The following is a 16167-nucleotide window of genomic DNA, read 5'->3' as shown; positions in this document are numbered from 1 at the left end:
TGCTTATTTCAGAGCAAAATTTAAAACATGACTGTTTTTATATCAGAATTCCAATATTAGGGCAGCACACAGTGGTAAGATAAAATGGGACTGCCTGAACCAGTGTTTCCTGCAACTGTGCAGATGAAAACTGTTCCTTCCATGACTGACGAGGTATTCCTTTACAGATGTCAGAAATCATGAAATGTATTAAACAACTTGTAAAAAACTTTCAGATCAAGCTTATGCACTGACCAGTAGCACTCTTGCATACTGCTAATGGAAGCTAAATGTCAGTTGTTAAATCAACATCTAGTAGCCAGCCAGCTCCAATGAAAAAGGAAACTTTCCTCCCTGTACTATGCTGCTTCACTCTAGATGAGAAATTAGATTTCACAGAGTAAAGTGAAAAAAAATTACTTCCATGGCACATTTTGAAACATTCAACAGAAATGCAGATGGCAGTCAGAAGTCCAATACATATTTAATCCAGTGTCAAGAACAAGTATTTGCTTCTCAGATTATTAACCCACTCCACTAAAATCAGAGCAGAAAATTGACTTTCCAGATCCTGAACTGTTTCCTCAATAATTGCTAATTGTTTACAACTATACACCTGACACCAGGTATTTCTTACAGATGTCAGAAATAATTCTTATAAGCTGATACCATGCAAGATTACCATTTCAAGAACAGACTATGAAATGAGTGAAGGTTGTAAAAATAACCAAAAAACCAAACAGTGCTGTTTAGAAGCAATTAACTATGTGAGGTAACTTAAAAGTAAAACAATCATGTTTTCAGCTCATGCACTAAGTGCCAAGAGTACCACAGTATTCTGAAGTTTCACATACTACACAGTGAAGAGACATTAGGAAAGACTTACTCGGTCTATTGTAAACCACCTAACCACAACATAGACTTTTCAGTATCACTGTTGCATAATTTATAACAAGTTTTAAATACAGAAGATTACGTCTGCTATTTGATTCAGTTAATAAAGCAAAACCAACCAACTAGCGGAGTCTTCCATCTGGTGGCTGGAGCTGTATGTGCATTCTATACATTACTATGTAGTGCTACAAGCTACACTACACCCTAGCTACTAGCTACAGATACTAGCTACAGCATACACCCACAATTTTAGCTATTACACTGTAGGTCTCCACTGTAAAGAAACAAAACCGAATCCATTCTTGCACCTCTATTCTGTGCAAAAGAAAAGGTGTTGTGTTCATGGCAGAAAGTATTCCAACTTTAATGTATACATTTGAATTGTTTTGTTTATTCATCAATTAACCCCCACACACATTCTTTGTGTTTACTTCTTTACTTTCAGCAGAAGTGCTAAATACACCTGTTTATTAATTCCATTTAATAACACTGCTAACTTTCGGCTCTGAAAAAACGGAATAAACTTGTAGCAGAGGTTTGAATCAAAGTGTTGTAATAACTACATCCATATTATGGCTTCCCTTGTATTGTCCCCATCTGTGTATTTTACAGAAACATTCCCCAATCAGAATAAAAGCGTGATCAACACAATGTGCACAAACAACTTAAGGGAAACAGACTTTTTCCATTAATATTTTCCACAGCAGGCTTTTCTCAGTAAGACTTAAACAAACTGACTTCCATACCTTGGCAGCAACAATGCTCAGTCCCATTCCATTTTGTTTTTTTAGTGTTACAGTGATAATTTCAGGTTCTTTTCTCAAAGGCTGAGCCTATCAAATAGTGAAGGGGAAAGAAGAAAAAATTCAGAAGTTCATATTCACTGCCAGGCTAGTAAAGTAACTAAGCAAAATAGTTAATTACAAACAAAACTATTTTGTTAGAGCAGCAGGTCTCACATCTTAAATAATATATCTGGTATCTATTTTACAGGTAGAAAGGTAGAATAGCTAACATTTAATTAATATGGATTCATATTAAGTACTACACCTGTGTTATACTACACCGCTGAAACTTGAGATCTACTCATTGTTCCTCCTTCTTTAATTCAGTAAAGAGATTATTAATGAATCACAAATCAAAATGTAACCGCTCTATAAAATTGTAGTACCTTTTAACAAAAACTGACGTTCAGACTCCACAGGTGCCTATTACAAAGGTAAAGGGTGATCTACACAGAGAGCTCAATTTGTAGTGCTGCATCTAGAAAATGATATTAACTTTGCAGAATTATTAAGAAGCCAATTAATTTCAAAGGCAGAATTAAACCTTTGAAATAAATTTTGAAAAAATTTCACTTCTGAATACTCTTGAATACAGCCGGAGTCCCCAAACACGTTTGGTAATTTTTTTTTATGTATCTTTTAACATTGCCAGTTCCTCAACTCAAAAAGTTGTCATCACAATCTTCATTAGCTGAAGAATGTCAGTTGGAGCACACCAGCTTGTATTCATACTGAAACATAACTGCAAGTTCCGCAAGACCCATGACAAGTAAAAATATAAGCCAAAGAGAGTGATTTAAAAAAATATTAGTACTTTCTGATTGAGTTCAAGTATTAGAAATGCAAGTAGTTTTTAAGCTGAAAATACTAATTAAAATATGATGCTATATGTGTTCAGTTGCTCTAAAAAGTATTTCACATAAAGCCACCCTCTTTCCAAAACCAAGCTGTTCTGTAACTTTTATATTCAAACAGACAAGCAGAAAAAACCCACCACAAAACAAACAAACAAACCCTTACAACAGAAAAGAAAAAAGCCCTTACTTTGCACTGAAGTGAGACCCTTTTTAGTAAGTATAATTAAAGGAAAACTAAAGATTTTTTTTTTTCAGGAAAAAGTATCAGACTAGAACTTAATATTAAATATTTGGTTGGTAACTGCCAATTTATAAATAAAAGCAGCTTGCAGTTCCATTAGTTATTCATAGGTCCACATCCATATATTTTTTTGCCTGTGTTTAGAAGAAATTTCTTCACTGTTTATTCTCAGATGGGGGAATATGACAAAGTTTACTTATGTGAAAATTATAATCATGCTACAGCCTAGAAAAACAGTGACTTAAAAAAATCTCCAAACATTCCTTAAATCCACCAAGTCACTGATGAACTACATGTTTAACAATGAAGCCTATTCTTCCTAATAAGGGCTAAAACTGATTACATAAAACTCAATGCCTAGCCAAGACTGCAGTCAGTAATTATTCACTAAATCAATACTTACCAGCTCAGCATTCTCATGGGACAGGTGACTTTCATAATCTGCACCCTCAAAGTATATTGTCCACGTGCCTGGTGACCGTGGATGAGGTGTTAGTCTACAAAAACCTAAAAGAAAAAGTAATGTCAATATAGTCACGGTATTTTCTCAAGGTATTAATTAAAATAAAATAGTATTCATCTTTTTATGTTCATTAACGTGTCAACTCTTATATCTCAGATGCCATTATGGGCTTTGCTGCAATTTTATGCTACTGCCTACAAAATCCTATAATTCTATAGCTGTTGCTTCTCAGAAACATACTTATTTAAAACCACTGCAAGCTCACAGAAAACTCCAGGGCTGCAAAATATTGCTTTTACCAACAGATTCAGAAGAGACATGAAACACCAAATCATCCTTTAGAATATAAACTACCAGAACTCTGATTAAAACAGTGCTACAGAAATCTACTTTGAAGAGGGTCTAGCTAAGCAGTCTCAGCATAGATTTAGCAGAGGAGAATGCAATATGGTTTTAAATGTAGCACTGCAATTTACAGGTATTTACAGGTATTTAGCTTGATTTATTTTTTTATTTGAAAAATTCCTAGAATTTTGAAAAAGAAGCCACAGCAGTTCAATCCAACATTTTCTCCTAAATCAGGGACATTGAGAACACACATCACACAAAAATTATTAATCACTCCATCCAAATATATGATATTCTCCTCCTCATATAAATCATTTTTCAGCAATTCAGTTTACACTGTTTCACTTCAAAAAGTCCCTCAGCATAATTTACGGGACACCCAAAAGGCAAAATTTTGAACATATGCATTTAAAAAGCCTTACTTATAATCAACGTACAGCCACTTATATGGCAACTGAATTGTACTTACTATTTAAATAATTTATTCTACTAAGCTCCTTTAGTCTCAAAACTACATTCTCTGTTACTAACTGGACTTTCAAAACAGTCAGTTTCCTACTTTTCTTTTAAATGCAAGAATATAGCTTTTCTATAACTAAGTTGGAAGCAACAATTGCAAAGGTTCACTGTAGTACAGAGTGAGTCTGCTTTTTCAATAGCCTCCTTTGCTACAGCCCCTTATTTACCCTGACATTCCTGTACAAGTTTTTTTTAAACAACTGCTTTTAATCAGAAAATCAAGAAATTCTAATAAAATTGAGGAGCACCAAATAAAGATTTTAACTTGCTCATTTACTGAAAATGCTCCGACAGACCCCCTACTTTACTTCCACAGGTTTAAGTCTATCATCTACTTGTTGTCTGAAATTCTGTTGGACTACAAATGCCCAAACCATAAGTTCTTACACTGATCAACAGTGAAAGAATTATTTTAAACTCATAGGGTTTTTACATGTTATATGGAAGCAGCTGATGAATAAAGAAAAATTAGATTCTAACTATTCAATTCACAATAATTTTAAAAATCAAAAAAGTTTTGGAGCTAAGGCAAAACAATATTTCAGCAGGCTCTAGCAACTCAGCACTGCTTACTTAGAACCTTGAAACTGAAAGGAAAGGACAGGGAGAAAGGGTAAGGATTAAAACCCCTAAATTTTAATGGCTTGCAAAAGCAAACACCTGAAGAACATAGTATAAAAAGACTGAATCATATGCAAAGAAAAAGAGGCTTACGCTTTAGTAAAATATATTCTGTATTCTGTGTTTGCTACACAGATCATTGCAAAACAACAAAAGAACTAACCTCTTTGACAGAGTGGATCTAAAAATTCTTGCAAACCACTTGGAACATTTCTGACAACATCACAGGAATAGCCATCTTCTGGTAAGAGAAAAGGCAGCTGTAAGTCAGGATCCTCTTCCAGCTGGACTTCTCGGCCATCGCTGCGAGCAAGTTCATCAGCCGTATTTTCTGCAACAGTTACTACATTCTCTATCAATTCCTGGACAGAAAGCAGAAAGACGTTATTACTACAAAGTAATCATTTTATTAAGTTAAAAAACCTTACATTAAGAAGATGCTAAGATTGCAAGAAAAATCAACTTCTTTGGCTCTGCTATGTACAGTCAGTACTCTGCATTGCTTTATTTTATGAAATCCCATAGATAATTGTATTAGCAAATGAGACAGAAGCTCTTATTTTTACTTCAGTATTTTCCAAATCCGTGGTGCATGTTTTAAATTTATTATTAATAATAATAAAACCCCAAGCAACTATGGAATTCTACCTATGTGTAAACAGGTAATATGGGTTATGTTCTTCAGCAAAAGACTTTTTAGTTGGGTAGCCAATACATTAAAATATTTCCAAGCTACATGTCCTTCCTTCCATTCCCCCAACACCTTTTGAGCTGTTGTATTAGCGCTTCTGGCTTAATAAACAAATGTATCCAAAGTTAATAAAAGATGGACTTTGTAGATAATGCATTCAGCTATATAAATATTAGACTACCTCTGCCTTTTTTTTTGGGGAGATCAGTGAACTATCAGAGTTTACTGAAGAGTGTTTTTTACAATTCTGCAATAACACAGCTGTCTCTTGAATTTTGCCATGGATAAAACTTAGAATAGTCAGTCATCTTAAATATCAAGAAAAAAACACAGTCCCAAAACGAACATTATACACATATATACACACAAATTCCAGGTATCAATATGTTAATCAAAGGACAATCTGTCTGCTGCTTGTATGGAGGGATTCAAGATCCCTCAATATTTACCTCCTACATGTCAAAAAGAGTAGTGTTTCTGATGCTTTCCTTTGATTTCTATAAATTAGCAAACTTTGTTCCTTCTAGTTACACAGAACCAGATTTTAGGGGTGCTTTGTTCTCTCTTCTAGCACCTTTCTGTATTTCATTACAAATGGTGTAAGATGCAGTGACACCTCTCTGAATACGTGCAACACGGAATGGTACCTTCCTTTCCAACTCAGCATAAGAGATTCTTGTTAACACCGTGCTTGAGTCAGGGAAGTACATCCACCAAAGGTAAGATTGCTATTGACAGACAGCCAGTGTTTTTTTATCTCAAGTATGTTAAAACTGGACAATGAGTGATAGAAGAGACTTACTGTTGGGATGAGTGGTTCATCTGGAGCACAGTGATAATTCTGCAACAAGGCTTGTAACTGCAGAGAATTCAGCTTAAAGCAAGTACTGTTAATATTTGGAACATCTGCATGTGAGTATTTGTCCATGGTAAGCAATGTGGTTGCCTAGAGGGGAGAAAAAAGTCCCAGATGACAAATTAAAACCAGAATAAAACTTTAAGCTTTATGTCTAAATGCTCTTTAGATATGGGAAAAGAGAAAGCAAGAAGACCGATCTGTAACAGAAGCAACATCAATAGCCTCCCCAAAAAAACACTAAATAAAGATGAATTAATACTAAATCTGTAATAAATTTTTCAGCTGCTCTTCCTGTCTCTGTTCGGCATAGTTACAGCTCAGTCTTACAGCTCAGTCTTCTTTCTAATAAATGGAGATTTAACAGCCATGTTCACTATTAATTTCACTTGTAACTTAAACATTAACAATATTGAAAACATGTTTTGTGTCTTTACCTCAATGCTATCTCAGCATTCCAGGATTAACTCACTCAAGCTATGTTTGTCCACATACTATTTTCTAGGAACACAGCATAGGCAAATATTGTCTTTGAATATACAAATATGTGAGAAGTGTTAATCACAAATACACTCACCTGTACTATTCTGCTCAGGTGGCAATCAGCAGCCAATTCCAAACCCTGTTTTTCTGCCCAGGCTTCAATGTGGCCAAGCTGTTGGCGCATGATAGCTCCCCAGTAATGTGAACATAACCCTGAATCTGGGGCTGTAACTAATCTGTTAAAAAGCCACATGTTGATAAAATGAAAGAGCTGGGAGAAGAGCTGTATGGTCAGAGCAGCATTTACTCTGCATCGTCGCAACAGGGACATGGCTCCAGTCAAGGTATGCAGCACATCATCTACAGAGATAAAACAAAAAGTCACTCATGTTCACAAACTGCAGAGTACACCTGGTTTAGGCAATAACACAAAGACACTCAAGCCAGGCTGGTGAATGCTAGGTGGAACCTATGTGTATTTAATTACACATCTTTCAGAAATACACTTACTGGTCCATGATTTTAAAGATAGAACAACATTCAAATGCTGGGTGGAACATAACTCCTGAAATGAAAATAAATTCTTGGGGAAAATATTTATCATGCAAGTAAATAACTGACTATACCCAATGTTTAAATCACATTCTCACTTCAGTAAACTGATTTTTCTATTAGTTTTTATAACAAGTTCATATTCTGTTCTTCTGTGCAACCTTTATATTTTACTGTTTCAAATGCATATTCTAATTATTCTATAGCTTCTTCTAAGTATCAAATTGTACTCAGAAATTTCAGCTGAAGTTATTTGCACTGTATGATGCAGTTAAACTATGGAATGCACCTTCTTTTCACACATCAGATTTTTAAAACACTTCAAAATCCCATTTTCCAATTACTCCCCTGCAATATTACCTAACAAGCAAGAGGGACTTCTATTAGCACCATCCTCATATGCTTCCCAGTAGAAGCAACACATTTATCTCCAGGTCTTGTTTAAAGCAATACTTTTAATTGGAAATCTCTTTTGAAGAGACCATTAGTTTTTTTAGAACTGAAACTCAGAATTGTGTCTGAAAAAATATCTATAATGGTTATAAGAAATCTATAATGCAGCTCAAAAATAACTGAAATAATCAACAGCACCTGCTTTTATTCCAGTATCAGTTTGCTACATTTTCTGGGTTTGTGTCCCCAGAAGTACTCTCACAGTACATGGCCCTACAAACATAGCAGTGCCTCTTCAGTCTGCCTTAAAGGTTCAATGCAGGAGAAAAAGCAAGAACAGAAAGCTTAATATCTAAAGTACCAGAAAGTATCTATGAAATTTTCGTAGCTCAACAGAATGCTCTGTTTAATTGCTCTGCAGATCACTTTTCTTTCAACTATTGAGGCATGAGAAGTCTGAGCAGAGTCACTGAGCCAGGATTACAAACACAGGGTGATACAGCACACATTGAGCAGGGTGCTCTGGTGGCAGGCATCATGTTTCAAGTATCACAGCAGGGAAGCCCGGCAGGAATCTACATGGCCAGCCAGACAGACCTTAGTAGCTGGAAGGCTCTTCCTCAGGTTCTCCCATAACATCTCTACAGTTATGGGAGGAAACTGCCAAGGTGAGGACTGGATAAACTGATGGCAACATATGGTTGGACAATAGGACTCGGTGGATTTGCAATGTCCAGTTGGCAATCACAGATTAGTGGCTTCCCTCCTGTTTTGAGGGGAGACCGATACTGTTTCATTAACGCCTTCAATTAATGATCTGAGCAATGTGACAGAACACATTCTCAGCAAGTTCACAGATGATACCAAGAGGGGGCAAAATACTGATACACTAAAGAGCAGCAGCATTTTTCAGAAGGGCCTCATTAGGCTGGAGGAATGGGCTGATAGGGATTTCATGAAGATCAAAGGCAACTGTCAAGTCCTTCACATACGACAGAGTAAGTCTGCAACAGCACAGGACAGGTGCCACCTGAACAGAAAGCAACCCCAATGAAAATTACGGAGAGATCCTAGTAAACATCAGGATGAATGTGATTGAACAGTGTGTTGTTGCTTGAAAGGTATCCAGCTGCACACTTAACTGCTGAATCAGCAGCAGGGCAGCTGGCAGGAGGGAGAGAGGGAAGCAATCCTTCCTATGCACTCAGCATTGCCAGACTGCCTCTGGAGTACAGCATCCACTTTCAGAAACCCTGGCACAAGGAGGATACAGGTTTAAGGGACCAAATTCAGCAGAGATCAAGTCGTCTAACCTATTTTAGGCCTCTGAGGATTATTTTCCTCTGGATCATCCAGGAATGCTGGCATGTAGTTATTAAGCTCTGACTGCAGACAATGAACCAGGTACCTGGAAGGGAATGGGGAAAAAAGTGAATTTTAAATCCTCCATGTGTTCATTACAAAGGTTCTAAAGAAGAGTTCTATCAAATTACAAGATTCCTGAAATGTCTGTGTTATCAATGTGATTATAGGAAACCCAATAATACTTTTTAAAAGGGCTGAGAGACCAATTTTCCCATAAATTTCCTAGAAATGTTGCACGAATAATTAGGTTGTCTGGGAACAAGCAATATGCATTTACATGCAATATTGCCACCACACTGGTAAGAGACAGTCATATGCTACACAAAGAGATGCTGTCAGGCTAATCTTGGGTTCCATCAGCAGTGGCTTGGGGAGAAGGAAAAAATCTGCACATGAACAAAAATTAAGCCTTTATTTTGATTAATGTTGTGCTCAGCCAATACTGTTATCCTTATTCAAGAACACTTTCCTCTGAGGGTTTCCCCTTCCCATTTGGTTATTTAATACAATTTTTCCTTTAATCAGTACTGTAATTGCCTAAGCTGACAAGTATAGCTTGATTTTTTTACTCCAAACCAAAACCTGTCCTTCCTTTTTTAAGAAAAGTCTATGCAAAAAAGCCACTGTGAAAATTGCTATTTAAGAGAATTATGAAAGTAGATTATATTTAGAAGCCTTTAAAGAGCACAAGATTCATTACTTTAAAGACCCAGCAATATTTAAGCCTATGTATTTACATACTAACAGCAAAACTAAACTTTCCTCACAATTTAAATTAAGACATTAAATTAAGAGAAAGCAATCAAAACAAACTAAATTTACCTAAAATTATCATTGGCAGCCTCAACTATCACAAGATCATCTAAGAGATAAAACTTGTGCACAACTCAGTGATCCATATTCACAAAACAGGGCATCTGTCTAAAGAACTAAGTCTAGGCCGTTCTTTTAAGTTTTCCTCTCAGGTATTTAAAAATATTCAAAGGATATTATTGCAATATCTAAAATTTGGCAGAAATGTGAAGTTGTTCTATAAATCAGAGAAACAAAGAAAATGGTAATTGAAACAGAAGTTTGATAGCCTTACTTGAATGCCATTTGAACCAAGTGTGCCAAAACATCTTGTGCATCCACAGTAATTCGGCTAAGATCTCTGTCTTGCTTTATGAAATTGAGTAGTTCAGATGCATTTGCCATCCAAAAGGCAAGGGCCCCAGCAATATTCTTCTGTTTCTGTAAGTGGAAAGAAGCAAGAAATAATACAGGGAAATAATTTTCTGATAAAGCATGGCAGCTTAAAAAGGCTCCAAAAGATAGACCAGTACCTCTTCCCATTTCACCAAACATCTCTCAGATACCAGATATTTGCAAAATGTTTGTACGTAATACCGCAATTGCTGTAACTACTACGTTCAGTTTTAACATGTTCACTGAACACATTAAATGTTAATAAATTGCCAATAGCCACATCAATGAAAGCCACAGTGTAAGCATCAAATTATACAGTGCTAAGAACTTAGCAGATGCAGTATCTGGTAATCTGTGCACTTTTAAGCGCATATTCACTACTGCCCACTGCCACACTGATACTGCACTCACTGGCTTTGATACCATGTGATTCAGTATCAAGTACTGATCTATCTCACCATCTCCCGACCACAAATGCCAGGCCAGGCAACCTCAGATGAAATCCAAAGAATAGGAACCACAAACAACAAAAAAAGAAAATAAAGGGAAGAAAAAGAACTTTGGTCATTTCATATCCACATTGAAGTGCGTTAAGCAGAAATTATGGAATGCCGTAAAAGTTGCAAAGTCAAAAAAGGATTTTAGTACTGCATGTTCCAGTTGCTGAATGAGTGTTATGAACTGTTCAAGTCCAGCTGTTTGAGTATTGTATTTTGATATGGAAGCAGCATGAGAAACTGAGCTAAGCCAACATAGCTAGGATCAGTTCCCAGCAAATATATCCTACCTGATCAACCTGGTCTACCTCCTGGAGAAAAACGGACGAAGGAAATCAAACAGAATAGAAGAAAGAAACTTGTGAACAATCATGAAAGCTTTAGAAATCAAACACTAAATATGAAGGTACAACACATGTTCACAGTTATACACAGATGCATTAATCAGTAGCTACAATGCAACTGAGCTTCTTTTAAAATATTAATGATTTTACTAGGACCAGTAGCACAACAGCTATGAACTGAAGTGCCTACATGTCACAATTAATTCAAGGAATTAATGTCTTAAACTAGTTGCCATTCCAGACTGGTTATTCCATGCTCAGTGTGCTAGAGAAACCTTGCAGAAATTTTTGCAGGCAATGGGGTAACTAGCCATCCAAACAACAGATCCTAGGAGCTATTTGCCCACACTGCTGCAATAGAGACAATATACAAACACACACAAAGAGGGAACAGAAAATCCCCATCCAAAATGGAAAAAAACCAAAACAACCCAACAACAACATTCAAAAGCAAACAAAATACACAGAACACCTAGGACAGATTTAATACATGACTTTTCAATTAAAGAACAAAAAGATTGCTTGAAACAACAGAAGAATCAAATGAAATACCATACTAAGTTTCTTAAATGTTGGTAAGTATAAAGCTACACTGAGTTAAAAGGAAAAAAAGAACCCACCAGATGTTTGTCTGATTATTTAGAACTGAGCTCTTAATTATTTTTTCTTTCTGTTCAGATCACTCTCCCCCACCTGCAACAGTGAGCTTAGATGCAAATATTTGAGGTGTTACTATTTTAATTTTAGTTAGAGCTCAAAACACCAAATTGCTGCTTTTTTGTTTCCTCTCCCTTTCCAACCAAAGCACTCTTAACTGACTGAAGATGTGTTGGCACAGAACAAAAGGAAATGCTCCTTCTACAAACAAATGTTAAAATTTAAAAAGGATGAAAAATGCCACAGAATGATTTGGGGGAAAAAAAAAAGGATACAAAAAAAAGGGATTTTTAATATGAACTAAATTTCTAATCCTGCTTTTTTACTGAAAGCACTGAGCCTTCTCATACATCTCTCCTATTTTATACTTATCTCATACAAAGTCATCTATAATATTTGGATATAAATACTATATATGAAGTCACAAATTAATTTGTTAGCAAATACTTCTTGAGTAACTTCACAAAGAGACTTGATAGCTTTCTGATCTAGGCAGGGAAAATTAAGATCTCAGTCATTAATTTACTCCCACAATATAGCACAGGATTTTGTGCACCTTCTCACTCCTGTTTTGGGTGCCTCTCTCCGCTTGCCACTCACTTGTCTTCTGTGTCTCTCACACCATCAGATCCCCTTCAGTGCAGGAATGCTTTACACTTGAGACACCAAAAAAGCTACTGTGATACAATTTATTACATCGTGATCTGACTGTGACAGCCATAAATACAACCACTTATGTTACACCTTAGATGAAGTAATTTGACTTAGCTAATCTTGTACTGCTTCTACTCCACTAACACAAGTCCAAGCTAAAGACATTTTACTGGTCCCTAGAATCAATGTATTTCTTTGCCTTCAGACTATTAACCTTGAAATTCACTGATGTTTTTCTCTTTTGTCCTGGGTGTATTTTCCCCCATTTCCTCTGGCTCCTTTCACCATGACATTTGAATGAACCTCCTCCCAATTTCTATGCAACCTCTGACTCCTTTCAGTTAATTTCTTGCAACTAGGCAACATCTTTCACAAACCACAAATACTGCTTCCTTGCTGATGTATTCCATAATATTTAGGTTGGAGATTAGAATGCAGCTGAAGTTACAAGGCTGTAGAAATAGTCTTCCACAAAGGACAGTCCAGACAAACAGCTGGGTTTAACAGTTTTGTAATAGTATTAGCAGGATTATAGAAAATACATTTGCTCACAAACACAAGGCTGCATGTGACTTGGGAAGCCCTTCTCAGTGCAATAAATGAATGTTTTTCACAGTATAATATACTTTTGAGCTTTGATTTGTTTTCAAATCAAATTGATGTTTGAGTCCATCCCTCTACTATCTTCTAGCAGTCACTTCATCAGCCATTCAACTAGGAACAAAAAACTTTATCTCTGCTTTCCCACTGTACCTGCCTCTGTCACTACAGGTCTTTTTAGGTTCATTATAACTAGTATACATTTGTTCTATAAACTGAGTGACTTTCTTTGATTCAGACCTGTAATTTCAAGTTCATATTTGAAGCCTACTTCTCTCTGTTTACTTTCCATTCTAGCCACTGAACTGCTGATGTGCAGGCTCTTGCTAGTTCATGTAGTCACAGTCTCCTCTCTTACAGAGACAGATTTAATTTCTTTTTTTTTTAATAAAAGAGCCCGATAATAATTTTTGATACCATTTCCATTTTATCAAATATCCACTGACTGTGCCATCAAGATTCAAACAACTGTGACATCAAGATTCAAAGCAACATACTAGTTCTTCACATCGGAAGCAAACTGCCGTTATGTTTCTGATCAATTTTGGAATGTACACAAATCTTACTTTCGTCTTGCAAAGTGTCCTCAACAACAGCATTTCCTCCCAATCTTTCTTGTGAAAGGTAGGAGCTTGTTGTGTAAGATTACACAAATGTCTAGAGCTAACATTCCCTTGCTGAAAACTTCACTAAATCTTTCCAAAACCTGAACAATTTTGGTTTGTTTTGAGTTTCATGCCACTCCTGTTGATTACTTTCCTACTCTCCCTTACTCAAGCTGTTGTGTAACAGTTGTGATGTAAATACTTTAAGCAGGACTGACACATTTATGTTTATGCATGTATATTATGTTATGCCTGTACAGCACTTAGTGCAGCAGGGTTCTTGCTGCTACTCTGGCAGCACTATTTGCAACAAACACACCTGTTTTAATAAACACAGAAACAGATTTCAATTTTTCTTCTAAGAAAAACCTGCAAAGAAGCTTAATTAATTAATTACTGAGGATACATGAACTAGTACTCCTTTTTGAGAAAATGACCAGTCTGTTTTATCAATGCTGTCTGTCTAATATCACAGACAGCCCAGTGGATCTTATCCTGAATTTTTACACAAAACAGAATTTTCCCTGTGATTCTGTAGAAGTCTTGCACATATAGTAGCAAGAGTGCTAGACTACATATAAAACATTGGAACATTTGAGAACCTGTATTTCTCTTTACAAAGCAGTTGTGTCAGCTTGGTTCAAGATATCCAAGTTTTACATCCAGCTTTTTGTTCAAGATGTCAACCATTTTCGTGGTTACAAAAGTTGTAAAAGTGACAAGGTCGGAATTTTAAAGTTGTGATTCTTTTAATACGTTCATTTCAAGTATCAATCAGTGCAAACAAATGCTACCTATACAGTATTCTTTAATAAGCCAATCCAACTTGTTTTACAAGGGTTCACAGCCAGAAATGTTTCCAAAGACCTTACCTTCTAGAAAGGAGTCACCTCTTGCCAGGGAACAATCTTCAGAGCAACAGCCACTCCCTAACTTCCCACATTGCTCAGGAGAGAGTTTCTTACCACAGACATTATTCACTGACATAAAAGCAGTGACTGCCCCTCATAAGGGCAGTCAATGCAGATACTACTGTTTAATCAACTACTGTTAAGGGTCAGACTAAGAAAAAGGCTAAGAAGCTTGCTCAATTATCAACAAATGGTAGGTAATTCCCTTGACATATTTTGGCAGACTAACTCACCTGTATCACTCCTTCCATCATGTTCACCATCTTGTTGACTATTGCAATGACTTTGTGAGTACGCTCAGCAGGAGTGATGTCAGGTCTGTATTGGCTGGACAATACATACCGACATGTCATATACAAGACATATGTTGGTGACAGCTTAAAATGAACTGTCGAGCTATTTGTGTAATTTATAATGGCAGATAAGAAGGCATCTTCAGCTGCAGACAAAGAGGAAAAGAAACACTGCATTAATCCAAAGACAGAAAGAAAATAAAAGAAAACTATTTCCTAACCTGAGGCCTAAAGGATTTTCTTAGGGAAAAGAAGAGGAAGGGGGAGCAACTTACAGGCACTTGAACTCTAAGTTGTCTATTATGTACTACAGTTAGTTGGACACACTAACAAAACACTTCCATATAAAGCCAGAAAATCTGATCATCGGGAAACATTTCTGTACTGTTTCCTATCTACTGAAAATTTGCATCTTCAAGGGAACAGGAAAATGAAAGATTTCTCTTGCACATTTTACTCCAACAAAGCTCTTGTACTAATAAAAATCAGTCTTTGCTTGCTCACTAATCTATTTAGTTTCAGATATTTGAAGTATGGGCAATCTCTAGTTATTTTGCTACCAGATCTGAGGCCTTAAAAGTCTGGAGACCAAGATAATAATAAATTAAGCACTAAATGACAATGTAAATCTAATCAGACTTTATAGAAAATGGATTTTGACCAAGATGCAATCTATTACACAAGGCACAGAGAACTATATAGAAGACAATGAATCCAAGGTACTGAGATGGAATTAAAATTTTTTCACATTTAATCTGAAAATCTGAAGGTGTTGAAATGCCATCAGAATTAAGATATGCATGAACATGCCTCAATATCTAAAGTATCTGCTCACCCTCCCAACAAAACAAGTTATACTGTCTAGCATATAGACAGTATATATATATAATATATATAGATTTGTTTTATATATATATATATATAACAAGTTATACTGTCTAGCATCTGTATAGTCATAGTTTCTTTCAATGTTTATTTATATCACCCTTACGTTTTCAAGCTGACTGAAATATGACAGTATAGAAGAATGCATTAACAGGTTAGTATTGTAACTTCACAATTTACTCACAGCTTTCCCTGAATTCAATACTGGCAGGCAGTATCAGTTCTGGTCCATGGGTATCCTGAGATCTAAAGAAATATGAGAAAAATTGAAACAAATAATCCACATGGGTGATATTAATTACTGTAAAATTACATATTACTCCAAATACACTGGTTCCAAATATTGACACAACAACCTTCCACAGAATGACACTTTTTTTACCTTTCCTCCAGAATCATTCAAGCCAGCAACACAACAGACTTGAACTGTGGAGTCTGTGATATTAATGAGCACCCTCTTGTGTGCTGCACAGCAGACTGATAGGA

At 36.0% G+C, this 16167-nt stretch overlaps 1 protein-coding gene across 22 annotated transcripts in view; it reads right to left on the bottom strand.

Moving 5' to 3' along the window:
- AFDN (afadin, adherens junction formation factor) overlaps positions 1 to 16167 on the bottom strand; it is a 115668-nt gene that overhangs the window by 40222 nt on the left and 59279 nt on the right. For 14 of the 22 annotated variants that reach the window (XM_071430932.1, XM_071430899.1, XM_071430921.1 and 11 more), the window contains 10 exons: positions 15866 to 15927; positions 14737 to 14942; positions 11023 to 11043; positions 10135 to 10280; positions 8996 to 9090; positions 6832 to 7097; positions 6201 to 6344; positions 4871 to 5069; positions 3160 to 3263; positions 1620 to 1706 (listed from right to left, as the gene is read on the bottom strand). In XM_071430932.1, coding sequence (XP_071287033.1) covers positions 1620 to 1706; positions 3160 to 3263; positions 4871 to 5069; positions 6201 to 6344; positions 6832 to 7097; positions 8996 to 9090; positions 10135 to 10280; positions 11023 to 11043; positions 14737 to 14942; positions 15866 to 15927 — 1330 coding nt within the window. The remainder of the gene's footprint in view (positions 1 to 1619; positions 1707 to 3159; positions 3264 to 4870; positions 5070 to 6200; positions 6345 to 6831; positions 7098 to 8995; positions 9091 to 10134; positions 10281 to 11022; positions 11044 to 14736; positions 14943 to 15865; positions 15928 to 16167) is intronic. The other 8 variants (XM_071430951.1, XM_071431061.1, XM_071431002.1 and 5 more) reach the window with 1 other exon arrangement.

Source organism: Agelaius tricolor, unplaced genomic scaffold, assembly GCF_023055355.1.
Source record: "Agelaius tricolor isolate 1412-34295 unplaced genomic scaffold, bAgeTri1.0.p SCAF_1, whole genome shotgun sequence".
NCBI classification, from domain to species: domain Eukaryota; kingdom Metazoa; phylum Chordata; class Aves; order Passeriformes; family Icteridae; genus Agelaius; species Agelaius tricolor.
This window is presented reverse-complemented; position numbering and strand designations above follow the sequence as displayed.